The sequence below is a fragment of the Centruroides sculpturatus genome, unplaced genomic scaffold (genome assembly GCF_000671375.1).
Source record: "Centruroides sculpturatus isolate CEXI.00-Female unplaced genomic scaffold, Cexi_2.0 scaffold3, whole genome shotgun sequence".
Classification (NCBI taxonomy): domain Eukaryota; kingdom Metazoa; phylum Arthropoda; class Arachnida; order Scorpiones; family Buthidae; genus Centruroides; species Centruroides sculpturatus.
Genome location: NW_019384366.1, coordinates 1,871,246 through 1,898,374, shown reverse-complemented (window position 1 = coordinate 1,898,374; position 27,129 = coordinate 1,871,246). Strand labels below are relative to the sequence as shown.

The 27,129-nt window shown below is 29.4% G+C and overlaps 1 protein-coding gene across 1 annotated transcript in view; it reads right to left on the bottom strand.

Annotated features, from left to right (window-relative positions):
• Positions 1-1,608: 1,608 nt before the first annotated feature.
• Positions 1,609-27,129, bottom strand: part of LOC111642603 — a 78,757-nt gene continuing 53,236 nt past the window's right edge. The window contains exons 7-25 of the mRNA XM_023388972.1: positions 25,978-26,116; positions 25,623-25,839; positions 25,395-25,503; positions 24,828-24,955; positions 23,215-23,444; positions 22,860-23,076; positions 22,632-22,740; positions 18,349-18,581; positions 17,282-18,271; positions 13,763-14,111; positions 13,401-13,665; positions 13,138-13,321; positions 12,979-13,021; positions 12,780-12,880; positions 12,595-12,681; positions 12,188-12,474; positions 11,944-12,109; positions 11,092-11,127; positions 1,609-3,203 (exon numbers count right to left, since the gene is read on the bottom strand). Of these exons, the coding sequence (XP_023244740.1) occupies positions 2,532-3,203; positions 11,092-11,127; positions 11,944-12,109; positions 12,188-12,474; positions 12,595-12,681; positions 12,780-12,880; positions 12,979-13,021; positions 13,138-13,321; positions 13,401-13,665; positions 13,763-14,111; positions 17,282-18,271; positions 18,349-18,581; positions 22,632-22,740; positions 22,860-23,076; positions 23,215-23,444; positions 24,828-24,955; positions 25,395-25,503; positions 25,623-25,839; positions 25,978-26,116 (4,562 nt within the window). The 3' untranslated portion in view covers positions 1,609-2,531. The remainder of the gene's footprint in view (positions 3,204-11,091; positions 11,128-11,943; positions 12,110-12,187; positions 12,475-12,594; positions 12,682-12,779; positions 12,881-12,978; positions 13,022-13,137; positions 13,322-13,400; positions 13,666-13,762; positions 14,112-17,281; positions 18,272-18,348; positions 18,582-22,631; positions 22,741-22,859; positions 23,077-23,214; positions 23,445-24,827; positions 24,956-25,394; positions 25,504-25,622; positions 25,840-25,977; positions 26,117-27,129) is intronic.

Genomic DNA, 27,129 nt, shown 5'->3' with positions numbered 1-27,129 from the left:
CGACAATATTCCTATCGTTGTCAGTATGACGAAAAGTACATTTTATCGTAAACATTATTATTTTAATCTCTGAATTTCGACAATCTTCAAACTAATTCTCGGTGATGCGAATGTTTAGTTTTTGTTATTTGATTCGGGAAACTCCCGAGAATCCCCACCTAAATTCGACTTTTAAAAAAAAATCTCAATACCATATAGCCCGCGTTAAGAAATGAAATAATACTGTGGCCGTCGGCCATATAAAATTATATGTATATTTGCATATAGTCGTAGTTTTAAGTAAATACGACTCTGTTCTAATGTATCATATAAANGGATGAAACTTCTGTGATCTTAGAGAGTGACGACTCGTGTGATGAAGTTCAAGAGGAAAATAATTGTGTAGGATGCGATGAAAATTATTTTACTACTTCGAGCACAGAAGGCTGGATTCAATGCGTTACCTGTCGATTCTGGGTGCGCGAAGATTGCACCTTTTTTGAAAATTACTGTCAGAAATGCGATATTAATTCTAAAAAAATTAGTAAGTAGTAATGTTTATGACCTATATTTGTAATGACTATTGTTTTCCTTAATACAAAAATGAGATTATCTTTGATTTTTAATCATTAAAATGCTTCTACAGAACATTTAAACTTTATACTTACCTGCATTTCCAGCATATGAAACATTTTTGTTAACTGATAAAGCCAATATTGTTATAAGGGAAAAGACTTGGATAAACTATTTTTTCATCTGGCGGAAGTTAAGATTTACAAAAATGTTAGGATTGTTCGTGTCCCAAGGTACAAACATTGGTGTCCCGAGGTACAATCCATGATTGTACCTTGGGACAAATATCTGCAAATAATTATTTGACATTTTCTCATAAATAAAATAGCATAGGGTCAAGTGTTGCACCATATTTAATGATGTTATCAATTACTAATAGAAATATTCAATAGTCATAGCTAAAGATCAATTTGAACTTAAATTATAAAGGTTTAAAGAAAAGCGTCCCAAAGTAGAAGGATCTCCCCTAGATGAAAACCTATTCCAGGAAATTGGTTTGCTACGGGATTTGATTTTGAATGAAAGAGATGTAAATAACACACAAGACATATGCAATACATACTAAATAATAATTATAATGAGTTATTTCTAAATGTATTAACTGTGTTAAAACTTTTCTTTGCGTTGCCAGTTACTATAGCAAGTGCTGAGCGCTCTTTCGGCAAATTAAAATTAATAAAGAATTATTTCGATCCAGCATGTGTGCAGAACGCTTAATGCAATTGCTATATTAAGCATTGAAAAAGAAATTGCAAAAATTATAATTTTCCTGAAGTAATTCATGTATTAGCAAGAACAAAATCACGCTTTAAATAAACATGCATTAATATATGTTTGTGTTTGTAATTTTTTTTATTTTACAAAAAATGTAGTACCCAAATAGTTTCTTGCACCCGGGCCCCTTTATAGAGAAGGCCGGCCCTGATGAACAAGATTAATTTTTGTCACGTGTTGCTCTTTTCATTATATATTTTCGACCGAATATATTAATAAAACTAAATTATATATACACACACAAAACACACGAGAATAAAAATAATGAAACAAACACAAAAATATTTTCCCAAAACCTTTATTTTGAATCCGTCGAATACAGGGAAGCCTGCAAAAGTTCAGGCAGAATGTTGTCATCAGTTAGTATGTATTATACTCAAGTATCGAATCACGACAGGAGATAGTCCCAATTATTCAATTCCATTTACAACAACATCAAGTTGAAATGCAATCGTCTAGAATCCGCATTCAGAATCTAATGCTGCTAAATATTACGAGAATATCACAATGCTATATCATGACATTTAAAAAAATTTATTAGTGCATCAGTATACGATACACGCTAAGCTGTAATTATTTAAACAAAGTCATCAAAAAAAAAACAAAACAAACAAAAACAAAAAATAGCAAGAAAGAAAACACCAACATACAAAACAAGTTCGTTTTTATTTGTTGGTACACAATTTTTTACAACGTTTTTTTTTATATATTTACATATGATACACCATTGGTCAAAAATGCCTTATAATGTGGATGAAAAGGCACGTTTTTTGTGTTGGGTTGGTGTATTTACAATGTGTACAAACTCATTCACATTCACCCATTCATATAAACAAATATATACATTCATACATATACACTCACTGGGCTCACCTACATCACAATGATGGAGAAAAGTGATGATCGTTTATAAAGATGGAAAATAACCAGACATGATTCCAAAATGCTTTTTCCTTTTCTAAGAGCATTGCATAAATTAAGTTTCAAGCTTTTTACAGATAAAATTACATATTCCTGAGACGTAACAAAAATCCCCACTCATTGGTTAATTATTCTGATGACTAGATGCAGGCAGTTACTGCTTGCAATTAAATAATTAAACCCATATCAGTGGACAGAAACTGGTTTCTTAAATATCTTCCATTTTTTCTGTTGAGATTAAAATGTTTCTTGGCACAATAAAATTTTCACCATCTCATGAGAAATTACATTATCGTACAGAGACCAGATAACTCCTTTCCTCTTTGGACTGGAGGTAAAACTTTAAATCTAGGATCGGGAGGTGGATATTCCATCTCTTTAATTTCCTCACATTCAGAGCTTTCTGTTGTGGGAGGTTTGGCATTAGAATTGGGAGAAGCCGGTAATGCTATACTATCTGCACGAACTTTCATTACAATACCACCAGATTTAAGAATTATTTTTTTGGCTTCCGGCCTTATTTCCTCTTCTTCAAGAGTAGCTCCACTAGTCAAATTACATAATTCCATCACTGGAATGTCATTAGGTGTTTCTTCTTCAATTGAATTTTCATCTACTTTTATTTCTTCAGAAATAGATTCTTCATTCTGTTCTTTTTCAACGTCTTCCTCTTTTTCATTATCCAATGGTTCCTCTTTAATTACAACTTCTACATTAGTTGTTTCTTTCTCATCTGATATCGTGTCTTGGTCAATTGGTTGTGTGTCAATGACACTGTCGTCTTTTTCCGTAGTTTCTTTGCTTTCTTCTTCCTCTTCTTCGTCTTTTGGTTCCTCTTTGATTTCTTTTTCAATATTTTCTTTATCTATTTCTTTCTTAATATTCTCTACACTTATTGCTGCAGCTAATGGGTCTGTTTTGCGAACCTCTACAGGTGTTTCTGGTGCTTCACTTGCCTAAAAATATATCATAAAAAAACCATTAAATTCTACAATTAATGTTAGAAAACACAAATGCAACAAGTATTTTGAAATTCCATTACAATATTTAGTTGCTACTTTCTTAATTATTATATGAGAAAATAATAAACACCATTGTAAGGTTCAATTTTAATTCCAATTTATTTCTTTTGAGAATTAAATCTATGATTTACTTGAAATCAAGGTAACTTATATGCCCTGGACGTTTTTCAAATATTAGAAAATTAATATTAAATCTAAACCTTTTTTAATCATTTTAGTATCTTTTTAAATCATTTTAGACATATTATGTTTTACTATATACTTTCTTTCATAAAATATGATATAAATACTTAAGGAATTTGATTATTATTAGTATTTAATTATTTTATCAAAAATTTTTCATTTAAATACAAAATTACAGCATAATTATGTGCAGTGTAAAACTTTATTATTTTTTAAATTATGAAATTATAAACTCAGTTAAGTTTTTAAAATAACATAATAAAAAAAACATATACTGATTTAAAAAAAAAGGAAATAAAGATTCCATATAAACAATTTAAACAAAGCGAAACAGTAATATATATATTAAGTTGTAAAATATTAAAATGCTTTGAACTGGTTCAATTTCAGGTGCATTCTAAAACAGAAGTTTCAAAATTACATATATTAAATATTAAATTTTAAGTATAATATGGTTTCCATTATATTAAAAGGATTGACTACTATATCTTAGCCATATTTACTTTATTTAAATAATATATACAGTGGTGCCTCGTATAACGTATGCCTCAAATAATGGATGCTGCGAACAATGGACTTTCTGTTTGGCCATTACGCGAGGCAAACAACGATCTTTCTGCGAACAAGTGCGAATGATGTTTCCACTCTTTTGCCGTTGCCAATGACAATCTGCTATTTTTATAATATATTAGTATTATGAGAACATATTGTTATTATATCTGAACTACAGAGCTTCCATGGGATTCGGCTTGCTCCCTTGTTTATTACGTACATCACCTCAGTACAGGGTATTTACATTTATTCAAGTGTTGTGCAAATCGTGGCTTCTAAAAAAACAGAAAGATGATTTCAATTGAAACAAAGCAAGAAATCATCAGAAGGAGTGAAAGTTGACAAAAAGTTCCTTGTCAAACAGGGAGAGGTTCAGGAGTTTACCAACACTCATTATCCAAACAGAGCTGAGGCCAACAGGATCAATGATATCTACAATGACACCCTTGCTCGTCATTTCCGACAGGTGTTGAAGAAGAGAGAGAAACAGACCACCTTGAACATATTTTTCAAGAAGCAAGCTGCCAAAAAACAAAGGATGGAACAAGAGGAGATGACCCTGCAAGCTCTGGTAGCCTCTCCCGACTCTGACTCTGATTAAAAAACAATAAAAAGAGACCTGCTGCAATGTGTAAAAGTCTGTATCTGTATAAATGTGTAAAGAAAGTGTTCCTCCACCTCCTCCTCACGACATCTGCCTATCCGGTATAATTGGTGACTGCTCCATTTTCATTTTTTTAATGGTACAGTATGGTTATTTTATGCTGCGGAATGAATTATATATTTTAACATGTATTTCTATAGGAAAATGTGTTTCATATAATGGACTTTTCACTTAATGGACATGCACTTGGAACGGATTAAGTATGTTATACGAGGCACCACTGTACTGCTTTTGAAAGTAAGATTAAAATAATTTTTAGCTTTGAAGATAAAATATGTTCCTTTTTGTATTTTAAAAGTATCTTTTCAAAATTTGTTAATAAAATCACCACATTAAGAACTATTATCAGATCCTACTTAGTATAGTATAATTTTATATTATGTTAGCTATTAAATAAAAACTTGGTTAAAAGAATATTGTCATAATTGTACATATTAGCCCAGGATTATTATAGTTATTTTCATTATTGAAAATTTTAGACTACACAAACAATGTTTGAGTCCATTTTCTTATTTATATCCTTTTTAATTTTTTGATAGTGTGTGTTTTTAGAAGTTTTACTTCAAGTCACCTGCTGTTTGTGGTTCCTGGATTGGAATTAAAAAGGATATAAATAAGAAAATGGACTCAAACATTGTTTGTGTAGTCTAAAATTTTCAATGAGAATATTATCATATTGTATCCATTTGCACACAACCTTACAACTTTTTATACTTGTACATACTATGAAATATTTATTGTTAAATTTAAATTTCATTTATTATTATTAACATAATATTAACAAATACAGGTACAAAATATTTCATTAAACTGAAATGTATATATACAAAGAAATAAAAAAATTTGATGCCATATTAGCCAATTTTTTTATATAATTTAAAAATTAATTTTTTATATTATTATTAATTTTAAATGAAAAAATTTTGAAAAAATTACTTGTTTGATAGCAAATTTTATGTATTTTAAGTTTGTAATAAAAACTATGTAATGGTGTAACACAGTTATCCTCAATACATTACATTTGTCTAATTAAAATAACTATTAGTTTAAAATGTTGATAGTCAAATTTTTTAAACAAAAAAATCCCATTCAAGTTTTAAAAATTTTGAAATATTTTAATACGTTTATTATGTTATGCATCAACTTTGATATATAAGCTTCTGAAATTGTAATCATTATCATCATGAATAACATATATTTCTTTTATAATCTAAAATAATAACTGAAAGTTTGTATTATTACAGGAAGTATTGGGTTTAGTTATAAATAATGTCATTTTTATGTTTTAATATATCTTACTAGATATGTGACATTGAGAAACTTGAAATAATGTTTATCAATGTAGTTAGCCTGGGCAAGCAGTTTGAGCACTGATATCTCACAAATGAAAGATCATAAGCGATTTATTGTTGAGAAAAAAAAAATATGATGAAAAGTACAGATAAAAAAAGAGAAGTGTAATAAAGAAATTAAATTAAAGTAAACAAAAAAATAAGAAGTAAAACAATAATAAAATAAAATCAGTTGGCATTTAAGTGGGAAAAATCTTGGATAAATTGGAGCTGCTCGTTAAAAGCAGCCATGTTTAAGATTTTGTCCAGTCTCCACTGAGGGAACTGCATCTGAAACACAATGTCGGTGAGTTGCTTAACATGACTAAAAAATGTGTATTTAAAATAGTTACATAAAAGTTGAACCGATTTAATCTGGAGCAGGGTCAGTAGCTTGCATTCAGGACTGCTTCAGACATGATCCTGGTGTGATAACACTATGTCCTACTAACCCCCTGCGAAAAAACTGAATCACCTGAGCAAAAGATAAAATTACTTTGTCTCCACCAACCTACACGTCATTAGTGCTGAGGTCTCCACAAGGGGATATGCAAAGTGATACTTGGAATACAACTGATAATTATTTTCGTCTGAGGGGTATGTGATCAAAAAAATTTGGAGATCACTGAATTAGTATACATAGAGTTGACATGTTTTCAGAAGATCCCTAAAATATATCAAAAATTGCTAAATTCCTTTTCTGTTACTGTTCCATTTAAGCAAAAAATTGTCCCAATTAGGTGTTTAAATTATGCATTTCTGTTATTAGATCTAGGTAACGTGGCACCATCTAGTGGGAATGAGGGACATTTCTTTTTTCTTAGAATTTGTATAACTTTTCTGTAGTTCAACTGAAATTCACCAAACTCTGGAAAAATATCAAGCAACTATGTGCCTTTATATTCCAAAAAACATCAAAATGCTTTTTTGTTATTAAGGGTCAAAAAAAATTGACACTTTTATTTTTTGAATATACCTTTTATACCTTTTGAATATACCTCAGAGTAGATTATATTTTACAAAAAGTATTTCCAACAAATGACAAGGTTATACTGAGCAAAGTGATATATGCGAGATACAGGTATACCTTGCCTTACATTGGTAATTGGTTCCAGGAGAGGCTACTTAAGTCGAAAAACGACATAAGTCGAATTTACTTGTCACCAGGTTAAACCACAAATAACCATTCCCAGTTCTGTATTTTATTTATAAATGCATTTTTAATAATATATGGTTAATAAGAATCTATTTTAAGCTTACAAACAAATAAATTTTAGTTTTTAATATAGTACAGAAAAAAGTAATCTAAATTTATGAATTCGTGTACTGTACGTATAGTACATACTTGTAAATGTACATGTTTACAGTACATCGCGGACTCTTTATTTGTGAATGTGGTTTGCTCTAAGACATTATAAAATATGATGATTTTGTAAGGTTAAATAACAAATACAGTTATTAAAATTATCTTGCGACAATAGAAAATAAACTCATTTATATTAAATTTACCAATATTGAGTGGCACTGACAATGATGCCAAATGACAGATATTGGAGCTACCATGGAAAACACCAATATTGAGTACTTAAAGACTGCTAAATAAGACAACAACAACATAGAAACACAGATGTTTTCATGTTTCGTTCTCTAATATTTATGATGATTATATTAACATTTACTGTAAATGTACATATTTTAATATGATTTTATGTGCTTTAATGCTTTTCTAATGATACAATGAATTCAATATTTGTGACAGACAGACGTAAAGTCAAATAAATTGACTTAAACTTGATTTTTATTTTTCCACATTTTTTTGAACAACAAACAACTTATAATCGAGAATGACATAACTTGAGGTATACCTGTATACGTGATTTTGATGTCAAAATGACACCAAAATCATGAAAATCTAATGTGGGAATTATTTTTAAAAACTCGCATAAGAAAGTGAAAATGAAACCCCAGTAGCCCGTGCTTCATCCATGCAATTAACACAAAAAAATTATGTAGAACTTATCACAGAAACACTTTTTGATGAATTATAATGTCTAAATATAGACATTATTGTGTACAATTGAAATGCATTTTGGACTATTTTCCCCTCTTCAGGTCCCTTTTGAGAATTATTATAAAAAGAAAACTATTTGAGAACTTAGACATTACCAAAACCAATGAAAATAATAGAATGAATCTAAACACTGGCACTGTCATCAGTAAGATCTGGCAACTAATACTTTAAAAATAACAAGTCCATTTTAAAATTTTCTTCCTATCTTCCCCATTTTATTAATTCCTCTGTATCATATGATAATGGCTGAGTTCAGCAGAGTCAACAGTTGTAACTGAGTTAAGGTGATTCAATCGATAGCTGTTACGTAGTTACATCTCTGAATGATGTATGATAGGAACAAAAAGCAGTCATCATTGGTCAGTTTCAGCTAGCAATAGGTAGTGTAAATGAAAAATGCTACTGAATGTGATGTCAAAACACCAAACATGTTCCTAAACATTGCTACTGTAAAAGGTGTTCAGCAGAAATTACTCAACAGCTCCAGAACTGTTGACTCTGCTGAATGCAAACAATCACTAAACTCTACACCATTTGCAAATTAGTCTAATAAAATAACATCTCAAGTAATGTGTGTATATTGCCATGTGAGAAGAGATTATGGAGAAGTATTTTTGCAAAACTCATTTTAAAGGTTGGTGGTGGAGTACTCAAAATACATGAATTTTTTGATACTTATCTACATGCAGCTCAGACATAAAAAAAACATGCATTTTTTGTTTAAAACTTTTTCAAATATCTCCTACCAATTAGCAGTTATTCCATAAAAACAAAAAATAACCTTTTTTCCAAGGATTAATTTTTCCTCCTCAAACTGTAATATGACACAAAGCAAAAAGTTTTGTGTTATAGATAAATTACAGTAGAGCGTCAATTATCTGAATGCCGATCAACTGAAACATCAGTTAACCAAAAGCATTCCAGTCAGACTGTGTCATGCTGAATCGAACATTTTTAATACAGTAGAGCCTCGAAAACTTGGCCTAATGTGGACTGAAAGGTGGCCGAGTTTGTGAAAATGCCGGGTTATCGGGAATGGGGTTAAAAAAGGATAAGTATGCGTGTTTCCTCAGAAAATATTGTACTGTACTTGTATGTATTGTTTGCTTGAGAATACAACAGAGAATAAACTGCCCAAATACCCTTAAACAAAGGAAAAGTACGTCCTTTATGAAGGCATAGAACCTTTACTACATGAAAATGAAAATTAATGAATACACTGTGTACAGTAATTTACCTGATAAAACAGACCTCAGAAAAATACTTTATGAGGCATAGAACTGTCTGTAATGAAAATAAATTAACTAAGGATTTTTTTGCCCTGCCAGGGTGTGACCGAGTTATCCAGACTGCCGGGTTATCGAGTGCCAAGTTTTCGAGACTCTACTGTACTAGATTAACTTCTAAGTATAATTTATATATATATATATTTCAATATATTTATTTTGTTTGTACAAAATAAAGAAATAATTTTTAACAATACAATAGCCACAATTATTATTATAAAAACATTTTGTTAGGCTTAACATCGACAAAAATTCAATGCAAAGTGACACACAATCGAGAAAAATTTAAACATGGGATATATTAATATACTATATTAATAATGTATTTTTCGTACATAATCGGTTATTCAAAAAATCAATTTTCCAAACAATCCCAGTCCACAATTGATTCAGATAATCGATGCTCTACTGTACTCCTATCACACACAATGTTACAGATTTTTCTAAATTTCCAGGTTGCCTAACCCCCTTGTCCTAAGATTATTTAATTGATCAATGCAAGGCATTAGCATAGTAAAGATTGTATTACTCACCCCATTTTCATTCATTACAACAAACATAAAAAATTCAGCAACAAGTCACTTAACTTTCTCAGCTAAATTTGACTAACACTAACTAAATTTGATTGCATCATCTGTTATGATATTTTATTAAAAAACTTTTTATATTTTTAATTATTATAAAATGGCAAAAAACTTCATTTTTAGACTAGAGGCAGGCTTTATAAAAAAAATTTTAAATGTAAATAATGAGTAAAATCATCATTAAGTCCAACCTTACTCAAGATATGACAAACTCCTTTATCTCCCCACCCCACTGACCTTTAACTACCAAAATTTAATAGCATCAATTGCCCTAATACATAAATCTCCCTGCAAAATTTCAGAAATTTTCAACAAAAAGCACAGGAGTTAATAAGCTTCAAAGAGGGTGAACAAAATCATGCCCCCATACACACATCAACATCCATGCATACAGAAAAAACCTCTGAATTTTTTTTTGCATTTCTCAATGATTCTTCAAGCTCCAGAGTCCAAAAATGTGAAAATATTGGGAGTCACTTTTTGACCATTGCTATACTTTCCCTCAGTTATATATAAGAGCAGAGAAAGTAAAAATCTGCAATGGGATTTAATCAACTTGGAAGAGAGATGAAGATACATCACCATGATTCTATCCACAATAAATTATAGGAACAAGAATTCAGTTCAAACTAGTATGACACACAATCAATAGTCAACATGATAGTAAGCTAATTATTACTTATCATATAACTATTTGATCAACCTTTTTATACTAGATTAAAACATTTTTTAATATTTCAAATTTTTCACTTTTGAGATATTTAAGATTTTAAAATCTCTGAAAGTTGTTCAAGAATATCAATGTCAGCAATCTTAATATAGTTTTTAAAAAGGAATTCAATAAGAAAAATGTAAATATAAATATATGTTTTTGTTACTATCATTAAAATGAACAAAACTAAAGTAAATATTAGTTTGATTAAAAAAAAATTAAATTTCAAAAACTTTATAAGATTCTTCTAGATAAAAAAATGTGACATATTCAGGTGTTTCCTGTAAATTATAAACTAAGAATGTTTTCATCAAATAACAAGTTTCCAATTCCATAATAATAATTTTTCAAATAAATATGTAATTAATGCATGCTTGCATGCAAATAGTATTCAGATGAAGTAAGAATTTCAGTTGTAAAATTAAAGTTTTAATCATACCTTTTTAAAGTCTTCATAACAAAGTGGATGATAAGGCTAAAAACCAAAATAAAAAAAAAATATTTTAACATTCTGTAGATATGTAATAAAATCATTATTTTAATAATTCATAAAATTTGGCATTATAGTTGAACAAATATCAGCCATACTGCTTTGTAAAGTTGTTAATTTTTATTTTAAAAACATTTTATACAAAATAGAACAATCATCTTTTGAACTAAAAAGTACTAACTATTTAAAATTCAAATTGATTGTAAAATTTATTAATATTACTTAAAGAATAAATAAAGTTTTACCATTTGAAAGTAATATAAAAAAATATATACAGCAGAGCATCGATTATCCAACTCAATTGGGGACTGGGGTTGGTCGGNTTTGATAGCCAAAATTCCAACTGTTTTCAAGACATTTAATGTGAATGTAAAAGTGATTTGAAATAAAATAACTATTGGTGTCAGAAAAAATTTTTAATTTAATTTACAAATAGTCAACCCTAAAACTGCATTGCTAATTTACTAAATTTCCTATAAGAACTGATTAGTCCAAAAACACTTGCCTGGTCAAACACCATTATTTCATAAATTGCTATTCAATGAATTGTCATCCAAAAAACAATTCTAGCATTGTCAATAGATCCATTATTTTCTGAATGTTAGTCTGAGAAATAGAGCTCAATTATTTTAAATTTTTTACATAATTCTAAAAAAATCCAATTCAGGAAAATAACTGTCAAATTTCAGATGAGTGTTTCAGAAAAATAAATGGTGAATACTTTTAAAACTTTTTATGCGCTATACTATTTTAAATGTCTTATAAATCACCTATCAAAAAATTTATAAGAATTTTTTAAACATACATATTGTGATATGGAGGACGAGGTGGTGGACCCGGTGGACCAGGTGGAGGCCTAGGTGGAGGAGGTGGAGGAGGTGGACCTTCACGATAATATGTTGGATATTCCTCATGATGAGGTGGACTTTCCCAGTTTGGTCTGAATGGAAGACATCTCGGTCCACGTCTACAAAGATCAATGATATATTACTTAAAATAATCCTAATCAGTTTAGTAATAATTTTTTGAGAAAAAGTTAACCTACTTAAAATCATCTCTCCAATCCCATCCATCACTAGCATGTCTCCTATCTGGCCAAAGTGAATTTCTGTTAATTTGTGAGGCTGATATCCATTGGTCTTTTCCATAAGGAGGTTTACCTGGAACAGGATGTGTGGAATGAGGTGGAAGAGGATCATCTCTTCTTGGACCCATTAATGGTTTAGGAGGATGAGGATATTCAGTCCATCTATTCTCTCTTAAAACTGGCCGTCTTTCCATCACTCCCTTTCCATATTGACTTGGTTCATTCCAATCCCACTGTCCATGCTCCTATAAATTAGTTAAATAAAATTTATTAATTAAAACTTATCTGTGTAAAAAATTTATAATACTAAAAAAAATTAAGATCAAAATTTTATTTATATGAAAACTTAATCCATCTTAACAAAAAATTTCTCTAATTGCATATTTCAAATGCCATTCTTCTTCTTCTTCAACCCAAAACTGTTCAAAATGTTCTCTGCAGACAACACAGGACTAAAAATAAAAAAAATTTTAATTAAGAATTAAGCAAATACAATGATAGATATCTTTTATTACTGAAAATGTGAAAATTATACGAATAAAAGAATTACATTCTTCTCTTCATTGTCAGCTGCTGGAACACTTGGAATTTCAGTTTGATCAGCTATTTGAAATTGTTCTTCATCAGCTTGTAGTTCAAAGAAGCTACGAGCTGTACAATAAAGATAAAATTTTAAAAAATCTCATTAACAATTTGTTTAGCAACAAAAATCTCTATTTTTAAAAACAACAACATTTAGTTTATCTAACCTCGTTCTTCCAAATCTTCAATTTCTTCAAACTGAATCCAATCCTAAAAATAAAAACAAGTACAATCAATTTCCTTCCACTTATATTAATAAATTAAAATGAATTAATTCTCTAAATTTACAAATAAGAATCCAAATAAGAGAAATACAATAATATTACCTCAACATCATAAAACCATTTCCTAGAGAATGCTTTCTTGGCACCATCTTTTTCTCTGCGATTGACTCTAAAATGCCAATCTAAATGTTGGCTGTATCTTTCATGCTGTCCTTCAGTAAATCTTAATCCACAAGATGCACACTGTGCACCTCGATATAGTGCACTAATTACTCCATTGTAACGACTGAAATATCAATAATAAAATAAATTTTACGTAATTTTTAAAATTATTTTGAAAATATTAGTTACTGTAAATGACTTACGCTTTAAGACTTTCATTAGTGAATTCTATTGGTGGGATCTTTTCTTCACTTGTTGACTCTTTAACTTCTTTTTCCTCAGTAGATTTATTTTTATTATCACTTTCTTCTGAAGTAGAAGTCTTTGACTCTGGAATGATACCAGCAGCTACTAACTTTTCGAATAAAGTCTGAACATCTAATGAAGGTAGTGCATTTGTAAATGTTGTAGAATTGGAAACTTCTGATTTTGGTTGAATTGAGATTGCTTCAGCTATATTAACAGTTTCTGTAATTAAATGATATATGTTGAGATTAAATTAAAGAGAAATAAAATTAAACTTACTATTATAGTATTTAATTAATAATTTAAAACAATTTTATACCATTTTTATTAGGTGCAATTGCTTCATATGGAACTTCCTGAGAAGTTTCAGTATTAAACCGTTGTCCAGATGTGGGAAATTGTTGAGGATATGAAGGTAATGGTGGTCCTAAACCTAATGATGACGAATGTTGATTAAGATTAGCTCTTAAAACAGATGGTGGAGCTGGCATATCTGGATTTCCCATTAACATAGGTCTAGGAAAGTTATCTTGATGAAGACGAATAAGCTGTCTTGGACCTAGTCTTCGATGAAGACCAAATCCCATTTGTTCTCTAAGAGGAGATGAACCTCTCACTGGAAATCTAGGACTAAAATTTAAAAATACATAAATATTAGTTGTAAATTTAACAGTTTATAATACCAGATTAAATAACATTTTTATTTTTAATACAATCTAAAAGATTCTCTTGCAACATTATATATANTTGAAAGCAATGTTCTATAAGCTTTACATTTTAAAAATTTATATTTTCTCTGCAGACAACACATGTGATAAGTAATTCGTAATTATTTAACTCATATTCACTACCCCAGAAATAGGAAATCATTATGGGACCTTCTCTCATTAAAACCAACTAAGAATCAGCATTGCCATGTTGCTACTTTGTGAATTTTTCATGATTTGGGAATTAAGAATGTATTGTGAGAATCTTTAATTTTCATAGAATTTTTGTATTTTTCAATTAACTGGAATTTAGTTTTGAGGAATATCTGTTACTAGGCAAGTATAACTGATGTTTTAAAATGAGGTCCAAAATATTTTATCTATTTTAATCTAAATTAGTCCATCAATTAGCTGGATAGCTGAGCAGTTAAGATATCAGCCAACCACTCCAGAGATATGGGAATGAATCTGAATACGTTGAAACCCCAGAAATTTTTTGGAAGGTGGTCTGCCCCAGATATGTTGGCCCTTGCCTCTTACCACCCAGTCATCTCATTGTGGGCAAGTCAAACCTATGATGAGCAGAAAAAAAAAACTCTCTTAGTGCCCACAGGGTAAAGAGTTTTTAAAAAATTGCTATGGTGACAGGCTCTCATTATTCTACTTTTAGTGACATGAAGAGATCCATAATGAGGTTGCTAATAAGGGAATCAACACAATCAGACAATAACGATGATGAATTTGATAGCCAAAATTCCAACTGTTTTCAAGACATTTAATGTGAATGTAAAAGTGATTTGAAATAAAATAACTATTGGTGTCAGAAAAAATTTTTAATTTAATTTACAAATAGTCAACCCTAAAACTGCATTGCTAATTTACTAAATTTCCTATAAGAACTGATTAGTCCAAAAACACTTGCCTGGTCAAACACCATTATTTCATAAATTGCTATTCAATGAATTGAATAGCAATTTTAGAATTGTCATTTGGATGACAATTCATTGAATTGTCATCCAAAAAACAATTCTAGCATTGTCAATAGTGTTTGATAAGGCAAGAGTTGTTTTGGACTAATTATTCTTGTAAGAAATTCAGTAAATTAATTAAATTTTTTGCTTATAATCTGCACACCCTATTTTGACACATTTTAGTAGATGGTCCATAGATTATTGCTGTGAGAATAGGGTAATACATCTGAGAGTGAGGCAGTCTAATACTTATGGTCATGGGTGGTAGTAATTAGTCCAATAATAATCAGATATAAAAGTGTTTCTGAGTGACTGAAAATACAGATCAATGATTATTTTGAAGTGAAAGTGTTTTATTTAGTATTTCATCATTTTAATGTAGAAAACAAACCAACAAAATATTATTATACGAGGGCAAGGTAAAAAGTTCTCAGCCTAGTAGTGAAAAAATGAGTTTTTTATTTTAAAAATGCATTTATTTCTCAATGTATTCCTTTAGTTCAATACACTTTGTCCAACATTTCTCCCATAACAGGATTCCATCCTTGATTGTGATTCTGGAAGGTCTTCAAAATATCAATTTACTGCTGCTATCACTTCTTCACTTGACCCAAAATGTTTTCCTGCCAAAAATTTCTTAAGATTTGGGAATAAAAAATAAATGAAAGTCAGAGGGAGCCAAATCTGGTGAATAGGGAGGATGTTCCAACAATTCATACTTCAAATCCCTCAATTTTCCCATTGCCAAAGCACCTTTGTGAGCAAGTGCATTGTCCTGGTGAAAGAACATTTTTTTTCCTTTTACAAACCAGGCCTTTTCTCTCTAATTTTTTCATCTAGCTGGTCAAGAAGATTACATAGTATTCCCCATTAATTGTTTGACCCTTTCACAGATAGTCAATTAAAAGAATCCCTTTGGAATCCCAAAAAACACTAGCAATAACCTTTCCAGCCAATGCAATTGTCTTTGCTTTCTTTGGTGCAGATCCACCAGCTTCTACCCACTGCTTGAACTGTTGTTTTGACTCAGGTGTGAAGTGGTAAACCCATATTTCATCCATTGTAACAAAACTGCACATAAAATCAGTTGGATCATTCTTAAAATGGTGCAAACATTGCTGAGAAAATCGATTCCTCATTTGTTTGTGATCAGCATTTAACAAATGTAGCACCCATCTTGCACAAAGCTTTCTCACACAGTTCTTCGTGTAAAATGTGCCGTACCCTTTCTTCTGAGATGCCTACAGCCTTAGCTATCTCATACACCTTTAACCTATTCAATGTTGAAATTTTTATTTGTTGCCTGTGATGCCATGTTGAATTTCCGTCGATGTTAAGCCTTAAAAAATTTTTTTTTAAAATAATAATTGTGTTTACTGTATCGTAAAAAATTATTTTTTTATGATACAGTATATATTAAACATATATATACAGTAATATATTGAATAATATCGAAACAAAAAAAATTATATTTTAAAAGTTTGTTTTAATAAAAAATTGTGACGCATAGCGACATCTAGTATCAAAAACGTTCCGATGTAAACACGAAAATATTTGGGATCGCCCATGCAGGTCAATGAGATCAACACGAATATTTTCGGGAACAATGTAGGACAAGTTAATTGTCAATCATCTAGAACCATATTGTGTATTTTCTTGATATTTTCTTTGATAGTTGTAGTTTTTGACTGCCATTCACCTGAATCATTTTCAATCGATGTAAGACCATGTTTAAACTCCGCTGCCCATTTTTTTTACTGTTGATAATGAAGGTGCAGACTCCTTATACACTTTTACCAACTTTGGATAAATTTCTGTTGGTGATAAGCCATCCAAAACGAAGAATTATATGACAGAATGATATTCAAGTTTAGTCATTCTGTCAAGAACACACACAATGCTTACTTTAAACAATTGTATAAAACAAACTATTTGTCTGATCAAATTCACATTTGGTATTTACTTTTGTAACAAGTTTGGCAACATAACCAAACAATTCATTTGTAGTAGTGTCATCTATTGGGTTAGGCCGAGAACTTTTTACCTTGCCCACGTAATATTGGCAATTATTTGCCATTTCACATTAATTCAATTCAATAAATCTAAAAATATTTCAATAAATAAATTATTCATAAAGATTAATTATTAACATGAACTTACTTGTGAATCCCATTCAATATGACGTGAACTCATTGTAACATCTCTGTCATCCTTCTTAACTGAACTAGCCACACTTGTTTCTATTCTAGATGGATTATCCCACATTCTTTCTTGATTCCAATATGGAGGAGAATCTCTGTAGCTACTATGAACAGTAGTTGGATATCTTTCATTAACAAGTCTTTTTACAGAAGTAACAGGACTGTTTTGCATTCTTGTTTTATCTACAGGTTGTTGGGTAAATTCTTTCTCATCTAAATGTGTGTGTCGTTTTTCTTCATTCTGTTCTGAATGTTCTCTTGTGGACGGACTTCTATTAGGACTACTACTCTCTGCAGTCAAAAGCACAGGTCTCCAATCAATATCTTTAAAACTTGAGAGTGGAACTTCTTCTTTGGAACTTTCTCTATTATTTTGGAGATCTTGATTAATACTAAGATTTTTTTCAATAATATTTTCTTCTTTCTCTGGAACAGATCTCATATCTATATCATGTGATATATCTTCAACCAAAGAATCAGATTTTCTAAAATCTTGATCTTTATTAGAATCTGCTTTCTTTTGTTTTTCAGATCTTAAATCAACATCTTTATTTACAACAGAATTATTTGAATTTGACTGCTGACTATCAGTTTTTGAATCTAATGATTCAATTTTATTTGACTCTCCTTTTACACTATTTCCTTTCTTTGATTCATTTCCTGAAGATGCCAAATCCTTTCCTTGCTTATCATTCAAAAATGCAAGATCTTTTAACAGATCTTTTCTAGATTCTTCACTTATTTGAACATTAGGTGGTGGACCTTCAAGATGTATTGTATGAACTGCATCATCTAGAAACAATTTAATTGAAGGTCCTCCAAAACGAGCTTCATATGGATAATCATCAATGTATAATTCTCTAGACGGGGCTCCAAATTTTATGGTGTGCTTTTTGCCTTCAATTTCAAATTCCTTAACTTCACCACCAAATCCTAACAACAGAGGTTCCTTAAGAAAGAAAAGAAAAATTTGTAAAGAAATGCCTATACTGTATATATATATATATCAAAATTATAAAGATTTACCATATCATCAATGAATACTTTTTTTGGTGCTCCTTTAAAACTAATCTCTCTAGGATCATCATTTTCCATCATGATTACTCCAGTTTGACCTACAAAATGAATCTTTCTCAACTGTTTGTCGATCACAATTGACCGTACAGGTGGAAGTGAAGATTGATCTTTTAACTTTTCCTCTTTATTGACTCTCCTTGTTTTCTCTTCTTGCATCACATCATCAGAATCATCTTTGACAGCTAAACATATATAAATATTACATTTTAAAAATACTTTAAATAATATTATAAATCATCCAACACCCGATGCTTAGAAAAACGTTTATTTAAAGAAACATTAACATTTTCGACCTAATATGATAGGCCATCTTCAGATACAAGTATTCTCGAATGTATTTAACTTAATATTTTCTTAAAAATATTAAGAAAATATGAAGTTAAATACGTTCGAGAATACGTGCATCTGAAGATGGCCTATCATATTAGGTCGAAATTGTTAATATTTCTTTAAATAAACGTTTTTCTCAGCATCAGGTGTTGAATGATTTATTATTTAAGGAGCTGAGTAAGATATTTGGTTTTAAAATAGCATGTTTCCAGTTTAACTTTTCTGAATTTTTATTTGCCGATCTAGTCAACTAAAAGAAAAATATTCATTTAAAAAGATGGTAGAGTTAGATTTTTCAAAAAATAATAATAGTAGTATGGTAAAAGAGGAAATTTATAGAAATAAGTAATTATATGTGAATAAATTATTATATCAGGTCAGTCCATAAGTTCGTGCGCATTTTTATCTACAAAAAAAGCAACAAAAAATTTTAATTAAATCTTATTTCAATCTATAATGTATTCACCATTATTTTGTACAATTTCTTGCCATCTTGATGGTAGCTTTTTAATCCCGTCTTTGTAAAATGATTTCGGTTTTGAATCAAAATATTCAGAAATAGCCTTTTTTTACATTGTTCTCATCCTCAAAAGTTTTTCCTTTTAAAAAATTCTGCAAACTCCGAAAAAGATGATAATCACTGGGAGCAATATCTGACAAATATGGTGGATGAGGTAAAATTTCCCAGTTGAAGCTTTGAAGTTGAGCAGTTGACGTTGTTGTCAGTTAGCTATTGACAGTTCATGTGGTATCCATTTTCCTAGCTTTGAAACTTTTCCAATTTGTTGTAGATGTCTATGAACAGTTCCATGGGATGAATTTAAACGTTCCGCAATTTCATCAACTGTTAAAGATGGTTCTGCTTCAACTAGTGCAGAGAGAGCATCATCATCAAAGTCAACAGGTCTTCCAGTACGAGCCTTATCCTCCACACTAAAATCATTATTTCTAAATCTTTCAAACCACTTCTGCGCAGTCCTTACACTTGTTACAGTTTGATTATAAGCAGTATTTAATTTTTTGGCTGCATTTATAGCATTCTCACTACTTAAAAATAAAAAGTATAAAACATGTCTCTTATATTCATATGTTACTTCCATTTTAACGAAAATAAACAACTGAAATGTTCCCAATTCTGAACAATATTATATGAATGAGATCCAATTTAACACTTCAGTGTAAAAAGTATCACATTAGACTGGCATTTTTAACAGCAAAAGAAGATTTTTCTCAAGGTCATAAAATAGGCACAAACTTATGGACTGACCTGATAATAATAAATTTTTGACTTATAAAAAAGTATTAAAACATAACAAAATTCACATTGTTTTACTATTCAAGTTTAGTAAATATTTCACTTGTCAACAAGATTTACAATACCTATAGACAAAAAACTGGCAATGAAAATTCTTGCCAGTTTTAGTCTAGAATTCTAACAGAATAGAATAAGAAAGAATTCTAACAAAAAACTAATGACAATAACTTATTGATGAAAGGAAAAAATATCTGCATTTATTTATTTTTCTTTCATTTACTTACTTACACAAATGTATGCTTTATACATATAGTCCTTAATTTACATGAAAAATTGGTTCTGTGTAAATTGAGACAAAACACTAACAAAATGAAATAATCTTAATTTTTAATGTTTAATAGGAATATTTATTGTTCTTTTGCATTAAACCATTGTATTACTTTAAAATCACTCAAAATTACTGAATAAATCATGATCAATCTGTGAATTTTCATTTTTATCTGGTGATAATTAATACAGGTGGCTTACTTCTTTTACCGACAGCTGAATTTTTAAAAGTTAAAATTCTGTGGCTAACTTTCAAAATTTTTGTTTAATATTATTTTTAATTTTCACTTTACAAAATATTCCAAATAAAAATTTTTAAATTAATATTAATTGTTTGTGTGAGGAATTACTATAAAATGCAACATGGAAAAATATTTTGTGAAATACTCCAAAATAAACTGAGCAGAGCTACTAGCATAATGTCAACTGGCATAGTTAAATTTTAAAACATTTTGTAATTTTAAAAATGCTGTGTTGACATGGATATGATTTTTTTTCTTCAAAATACAGTGAAACCTGTATAAACCAAATAATATGGTATAAATTACTTTTAGTATTTCTTCTTCTTTTAAACAACACCAGATAAATGTCATACACTTACATTCATTTTTTTAATAAAATCACTTTCACATATGTAAAAAGACTTTTATTACCATATATAATTCAAAGTGATTCCAAATAAAGATGGAGGTATTTGAATACTATTCAATTGCAAAAGTTCTCACTGTTCCCAAGAACTTGTTCTAGGTATATAAATATTAAGTTATTGGATGAAATCCTCATGAGTCTAACCACAACAACTAACAAGTCAATTCAAAAACCAAGAACTAGATGTTTCATTCCATTGAAATTTCTAATTGCACTACAGTAACACAGAGACCAAATAATTCTGTGATCTGGCTTCTAAAGGAATTTTGGTACCCTAATTAATCATTTATTCAATCTGCAATTATCAGCATGTTAATTTAATCAACTTGTTCTTTGGTATTATTTAGTTACTACTCCATATAAGGCAAATTGGCAGCACTGTGTTACCTTATTTTCATTGTTTTCAACATATTACATTTATTGCTTGTTCTTGAGAACTTCATTCTCAGAGTCATTTAGATTATCAAAAGTTCTCAACTCAAAGTATTTGATTCTGTCCCTGGTTAATTCTAACAAAGAGTAATATTAACACGGACCTTAGTCCATATGTCCTTTTTTTTTGTGACCTTTATTTCTCTGATAAGGTTCAAAATCATTCTCAAAGTAGTTTGTCATGCTCTGTGATGACTGTTATAACTTGGAGGTGAATTTATTTATTTGCCCACACATGAAATCTTAATTTTCTGCTTTATTCAGGTTAGGTTACATTCTTTACACCCAAAAACTTCTTCCATTTTGCAGTGGACACATTTCAGGCCTATAGTAAAATTTAACACACAAAATCACCCTGTTCTGAAGAAATTTTTCATTTCAACAGGTTTCTATTTTATTCAAGTTCTGCTTTAGACAGATTTTATTGTGTATTCTAATTCTTCCTAAACCCTCACAATTAAATTTTACACCCTCAATTTGAGGGCAGATGTTAATGAACGAACTAGTCTGAAAATAAAAACAAAATGCAAAAATTTACAAATAATTGTAATTTAAATGGTGCAATTTATCATTCTTCAATGTTCATTTTAATAATTTTGATTGTGTTTAATTCTATTAAATTTTAAAAAGTCTAATTACTTTAAAATTATTATTATATATAAATTATAATTACCCTAAAACCTAGGATACAAGGCCACATCATGTACAAAGTCATATTTGTAAATTTCATTGTGTACATAAAGTTGCCATTTTCATGAAAAACCTGGTGATTAGTAAAAATTGTAACTATAGTACAATAAACTGATAATAACACAGTGATATACTGGTAAAAATACTGAATTTAAAGCTATGTGAAAATTGGCAAAAATAACCAATAAAATGTTGTACAAGTAATGTTAGTAAATAGAACAGTGAGATTTACATAAATAATGTTATTCCTAATGCTATTTGTTTCTTACTGGTTTTTATTCTTGAGTAATACCCTAAACTTTGGCTATAAGTTGAAGCCTATATATTAAGAAACTCATCCATGAAAAAGTCAACATTCTTTTCACAACTTTCACTTTTGTGGTCTACCCAAAAGTGTGTATAGCCAAGGTTTTAGGGTATTTTAGATTCTACATATTATTTGCTTAATATTTTCTAAATAACTAAAATATAAAATATATTGGATAAAGTTATGCAGCTCATATACATATGTTATTAGAATTGTGATAATTTAAACTTTAATTATTCTTACTAAAATTTCCTTGTGGTCGTTTATCATTTATAAAATCTGTTCTTCTTGATGTTTTATCATATCTCTCATTTAAGAATTCTTTATCTGGAATATTGAACCTAGCAAAATTCTAAACAAAAAGTAATAATTAAAATTAGTATGAAAAATTATATTTTAAAATAATATACTTGTGCATGTTTTTATACATTTTGTTCTGAAACTCAAAGTTTAAAGATGCTTAAACGTTACCTTTTTAGGCAAAGAATGAAAATCATCCAATCTTTTACGATCATAAAGATTCTCAAGTTGAGCTCGTAAATCTTCATACTGTTCATTGGTCATTCGACCTGAATGTAATTGTTGTTCCGCTTGACGTAAAATTTCTTTTTCATTCGCTAGCATCAATTCCATTTGAGCCTTTACTTGCTGTTGATCTCTTCCAAACTGATTATAATGACCTTTAAATCTGAAATATGTTAATGCAGAAGTCAAAATACTGTATAGTTATAACTTAATATTGTTTCAATTATTGTATTTGTATAATTTTTCAATACTGATATTTATTACTTATGAAAAATGAAACTAATAATAATAATAAAATTACCTATCAAAGCTACTTTGCTTAAAAAATCGATCATTTCTCATTCGACGACGTGGCCTGCCAAGACTATCATAACCATACATACGTGGATCACCGCCATGAAAATCAAATCTTTCTTCTTGTTCTCTCTCTGATATTTTATCTGTAAAAAGTTGTAGAAACAGTATAATCAATTTATTATTTTGCTCTAAAATAAGGTACAGTAGAACCTCGATTATCCGGACTAATTGGGGATGAAGGTAGTCCGGATACGGAAAAATTCGGATAATCGAAACAAATACTTTAATTTGTCTTTTAATGATAATACAACACCTNGGGTGGTAGTAATTAGTCCAATAATAATCAGATATAAAAGTGTTTCTGAGTGACTGAAAATACAGATCAATGATTATTTTGAAGTGAAAGTGTTTTATTTAGTATTTCTTCTTCTTTTAAACAACACCAGATAAATGTCATACACTTACATTCATTTTTTTAATAAAATCACTTTCACATATGTAAAAAGACTTTTATTACCATATATAATTCAAAGTGATTCCAAATAAAGATGGAGGTATTTGAATACTATTCAATTGCAAAAGTTCTCACTGTTCCCAAGAACTTGTTCTAGGTATATAAATATTAAGTTATTGGATGAAATCCTCATGAGTCTAACCACAACAACTAACAAGTCAATTCAAAAACCAAGAACTAGATGTTTCATTCCATTGAAATTTCTAATTGCACTACAGTAACACAGAGACCAAATAATTCTGTGATCTGGCTTCTAAAGGAATTTTGGTACCCTAATTAATCATTTATTCAATCTGCAATTATCAGCATGTTAATTTAATCAACTTGTTCTTTGGTATTATTTAGTTACTACTCCATATAAGGCAAATTGGCAGCACTGTGTTACCTTATTTTCATTGTTTTCAACATATTACATTTATTGCTTGTTCTTGAGAACTTCATTCTCAGAGTCATTTAGATTATCAAAAGTTCTCAACTCAAAGTATTTGATTCTGTCCCTGGTTAATTCTAACAAAGAGTAATATTAACACGGACCTTAGTCCATATGTCCTTTTTTTTTGTGACCTTTATTTCTCTGATAAGGTTCAAAATCATTCTCAAAGTAGTTTGTCATGCTCTGTGATGACTGTTATAACTTGGAGGTGAATTTATTTATTTGCCCACACATGAAATCTTAATTTTCTGCTTTATTCAGGTTAGGTTACATTCTTTACACCCAAAAACTTCTTCCATTTTGCAGTGGACACATTTCAGGCCTATAGTAAAATTTAACACACAAAATCACCCTGTTCTGAAGAAATTTTTCATTTCAACAGGTTTCTATTTTATTCAAGTTCTGCTTTAGACAGATTTTATTGTGTATTCTAATTCTTCCTAAACCCTCACAATTAAATTTTACACCCTCAATTTGAGGGCAGATGTTAATGAACGAACTAGTCTGAAAATAAAAACAAAATGCAAAAATTTACAAATAATTGTAATTTAAATGGTGCAATTTATCATTCTTCAATGTTCATTTTAATAATTTTGATTGTGTTTAATTCTATTAAATTTTAAAAAGTCTAATTACTTTAAAATTATTATTATATATAAATTATAATTACCCTAAAACCTAGGATACAAGGCCACATCATGTACAAAGTCATATTTGTAAATTTCATTGTGTACATAAAGTTGCCATTTTCATGAAAAACCTGGTGATTAGTAAAAATTGTAACTATAGTACAATAAACTGATAATAACACAGTGATATACTGGTAAAAATACTGAATTTAAAGCTATGTGAAAATTGGCAAAAATAACCAATAAAATGTTGTACAAGTAATGTTAGTAAATAGAACAGTGAGATTTACATAAATAATGTTATTCCTAATGCTATTTGTTTCTTACTGGTTTTTATTCTTGAGTAATACCCTAAACTTTGGCTATAAGTTGAAGCCTATATATTAAGAAACTCATCCATGAAAAAGTCAACATTCTTTTCACAACTTTCACTTTTGTGGTCTACCCAAAAGTGTGTATAGCCAAGGTTTTAGGGTATTTTAGATTCTACATATTATTTGCTTAATATTTTCTAAATAACTAAAATATAAAATATATTGGATAAAGTTATGCAGCTCATATACATATGTTATTAGAATTGTGATAATTTAAACTTTAATTATTCTTACTAAAATTTCCTTGTGGTCGTTTATCATTTATAAAATCTGTTCTTCTTGATGTTTTATCATATCTCTCATTTAAGAATTCTTTATCTGGAATATTGAACCTAGCAAAATTCTAAACAAAAAGTAATAATTAAAATTAGTATGAAAAATTATATTTTAAAATAATATACTTGTGCATGTTTTTATACATTTTGTTCTGAAACTCAAAGTTTAAAGATGCTTAAACGTTACCTTTTTAGGCAAAGAATGAAAATCATCCAATCTTTTACGATCATAAAGATTCTCAAGTTGAGCTCGTAAATCTTCATACTGTTCATTGGTCATTCGACCTGAATGTAATTGTTGTTCCGCTTGACGTAAAATTTCTTTTTCATTCGCTAGCATCAATTCCATTTGAGCCTTTACTTGCTGTTGATCTCTTCCAAACTGATTATAATGACCTTTAAATCTGAAATATGTTAATGCAGAAGTCAAAATACTGTATAGTTATAACTTAATATTGTTTCAATTATTGTATTTGTATAATTTTTCAATACTGATATTTATTACTTATGAAAAATGAAACTAATAATAATAATAAAATTACCTATCAAAGCTACTTTGCTTAAAAAATCGATCATTTCTCATTCGACGACGTGGCCTGCCAAGACTATCATAACCATACATACGTGGATCACCGCCATGAAAATCAAATCTTTCTTCTTGTTCTCTCTCTGATATTTTATCTGTAAAAAGTTGTAGAAACAGTATAATCAATTTATTATTTTGCTCTAAAATAAGGTACAGTAGAACCTCGATTATCCGGACTAATTGGGGATGAAGGTAGTCCGGATACGGAAAAATTCGGATAATCGAAACAAATACTTTAATTTGTCTTTTAATGATAAAACAACACCTTTTATTTTCGATGACATATCGGTAATATTAAAAGTAAATACTGTATTTAAACCGTGAACAAATTTTCAAGAAGCAAACGTTCATATTGAATTTGAACTACTACTGACCAACGCTAACAGACTACCTATTGTATAAAAGGCCCTCTGGTGGCGCAAGAAGATGGATTTTATAAAATAAAAAGCAGTTGAAACTGCATTTTTATGAATAAAAATTTGACAAACTATTTATCGTTTTACGACGAGTAAAATTTTTTCGTCACGTTCACGGCTTTTAAGTAATGCATAAACCTTTGAGGCGCGAGGCCCTTCGGACCACGAGACATAGGTGGTGGCCCACATCGTCCACGCCTTACGCTGCCCTTGGTCATAAAGATGATGTAATTTGAATATAAATTATTTATAAATACGTATGTCAAGTTATATTTTTATTACTACGTAAAATATATTTAAGAGTTTACGACCACAGTGCTGGGTGAGACGTTGTTGAAACAAACAAAGTTATGCATTCCATCACGTACATAAACAGTATCGTAATTCGCCAAGTGCAAATCAGCAAATTCAAAAAATTTTTGTTTATTTTGAACAATCCGGATAATCGAAAATCCGGATAATGGAGGTCCGGATAATGGAGGTTCTACTGTATTCAGAAAAAATGTGCACAAATTTCAATGTGTTCTTAGATTTATGACTATGTATGAGAGTAGAATCAATTTGTAAATTAGAACATGAATGTCACATGCTGACAAATAATGTTAAATAGTTATTTTTTCAGAATTATCACAACCCAGAAAAATTAAATAGAAATCTATATATATAACCCATTCATTTCGTGTCCGTCCCGT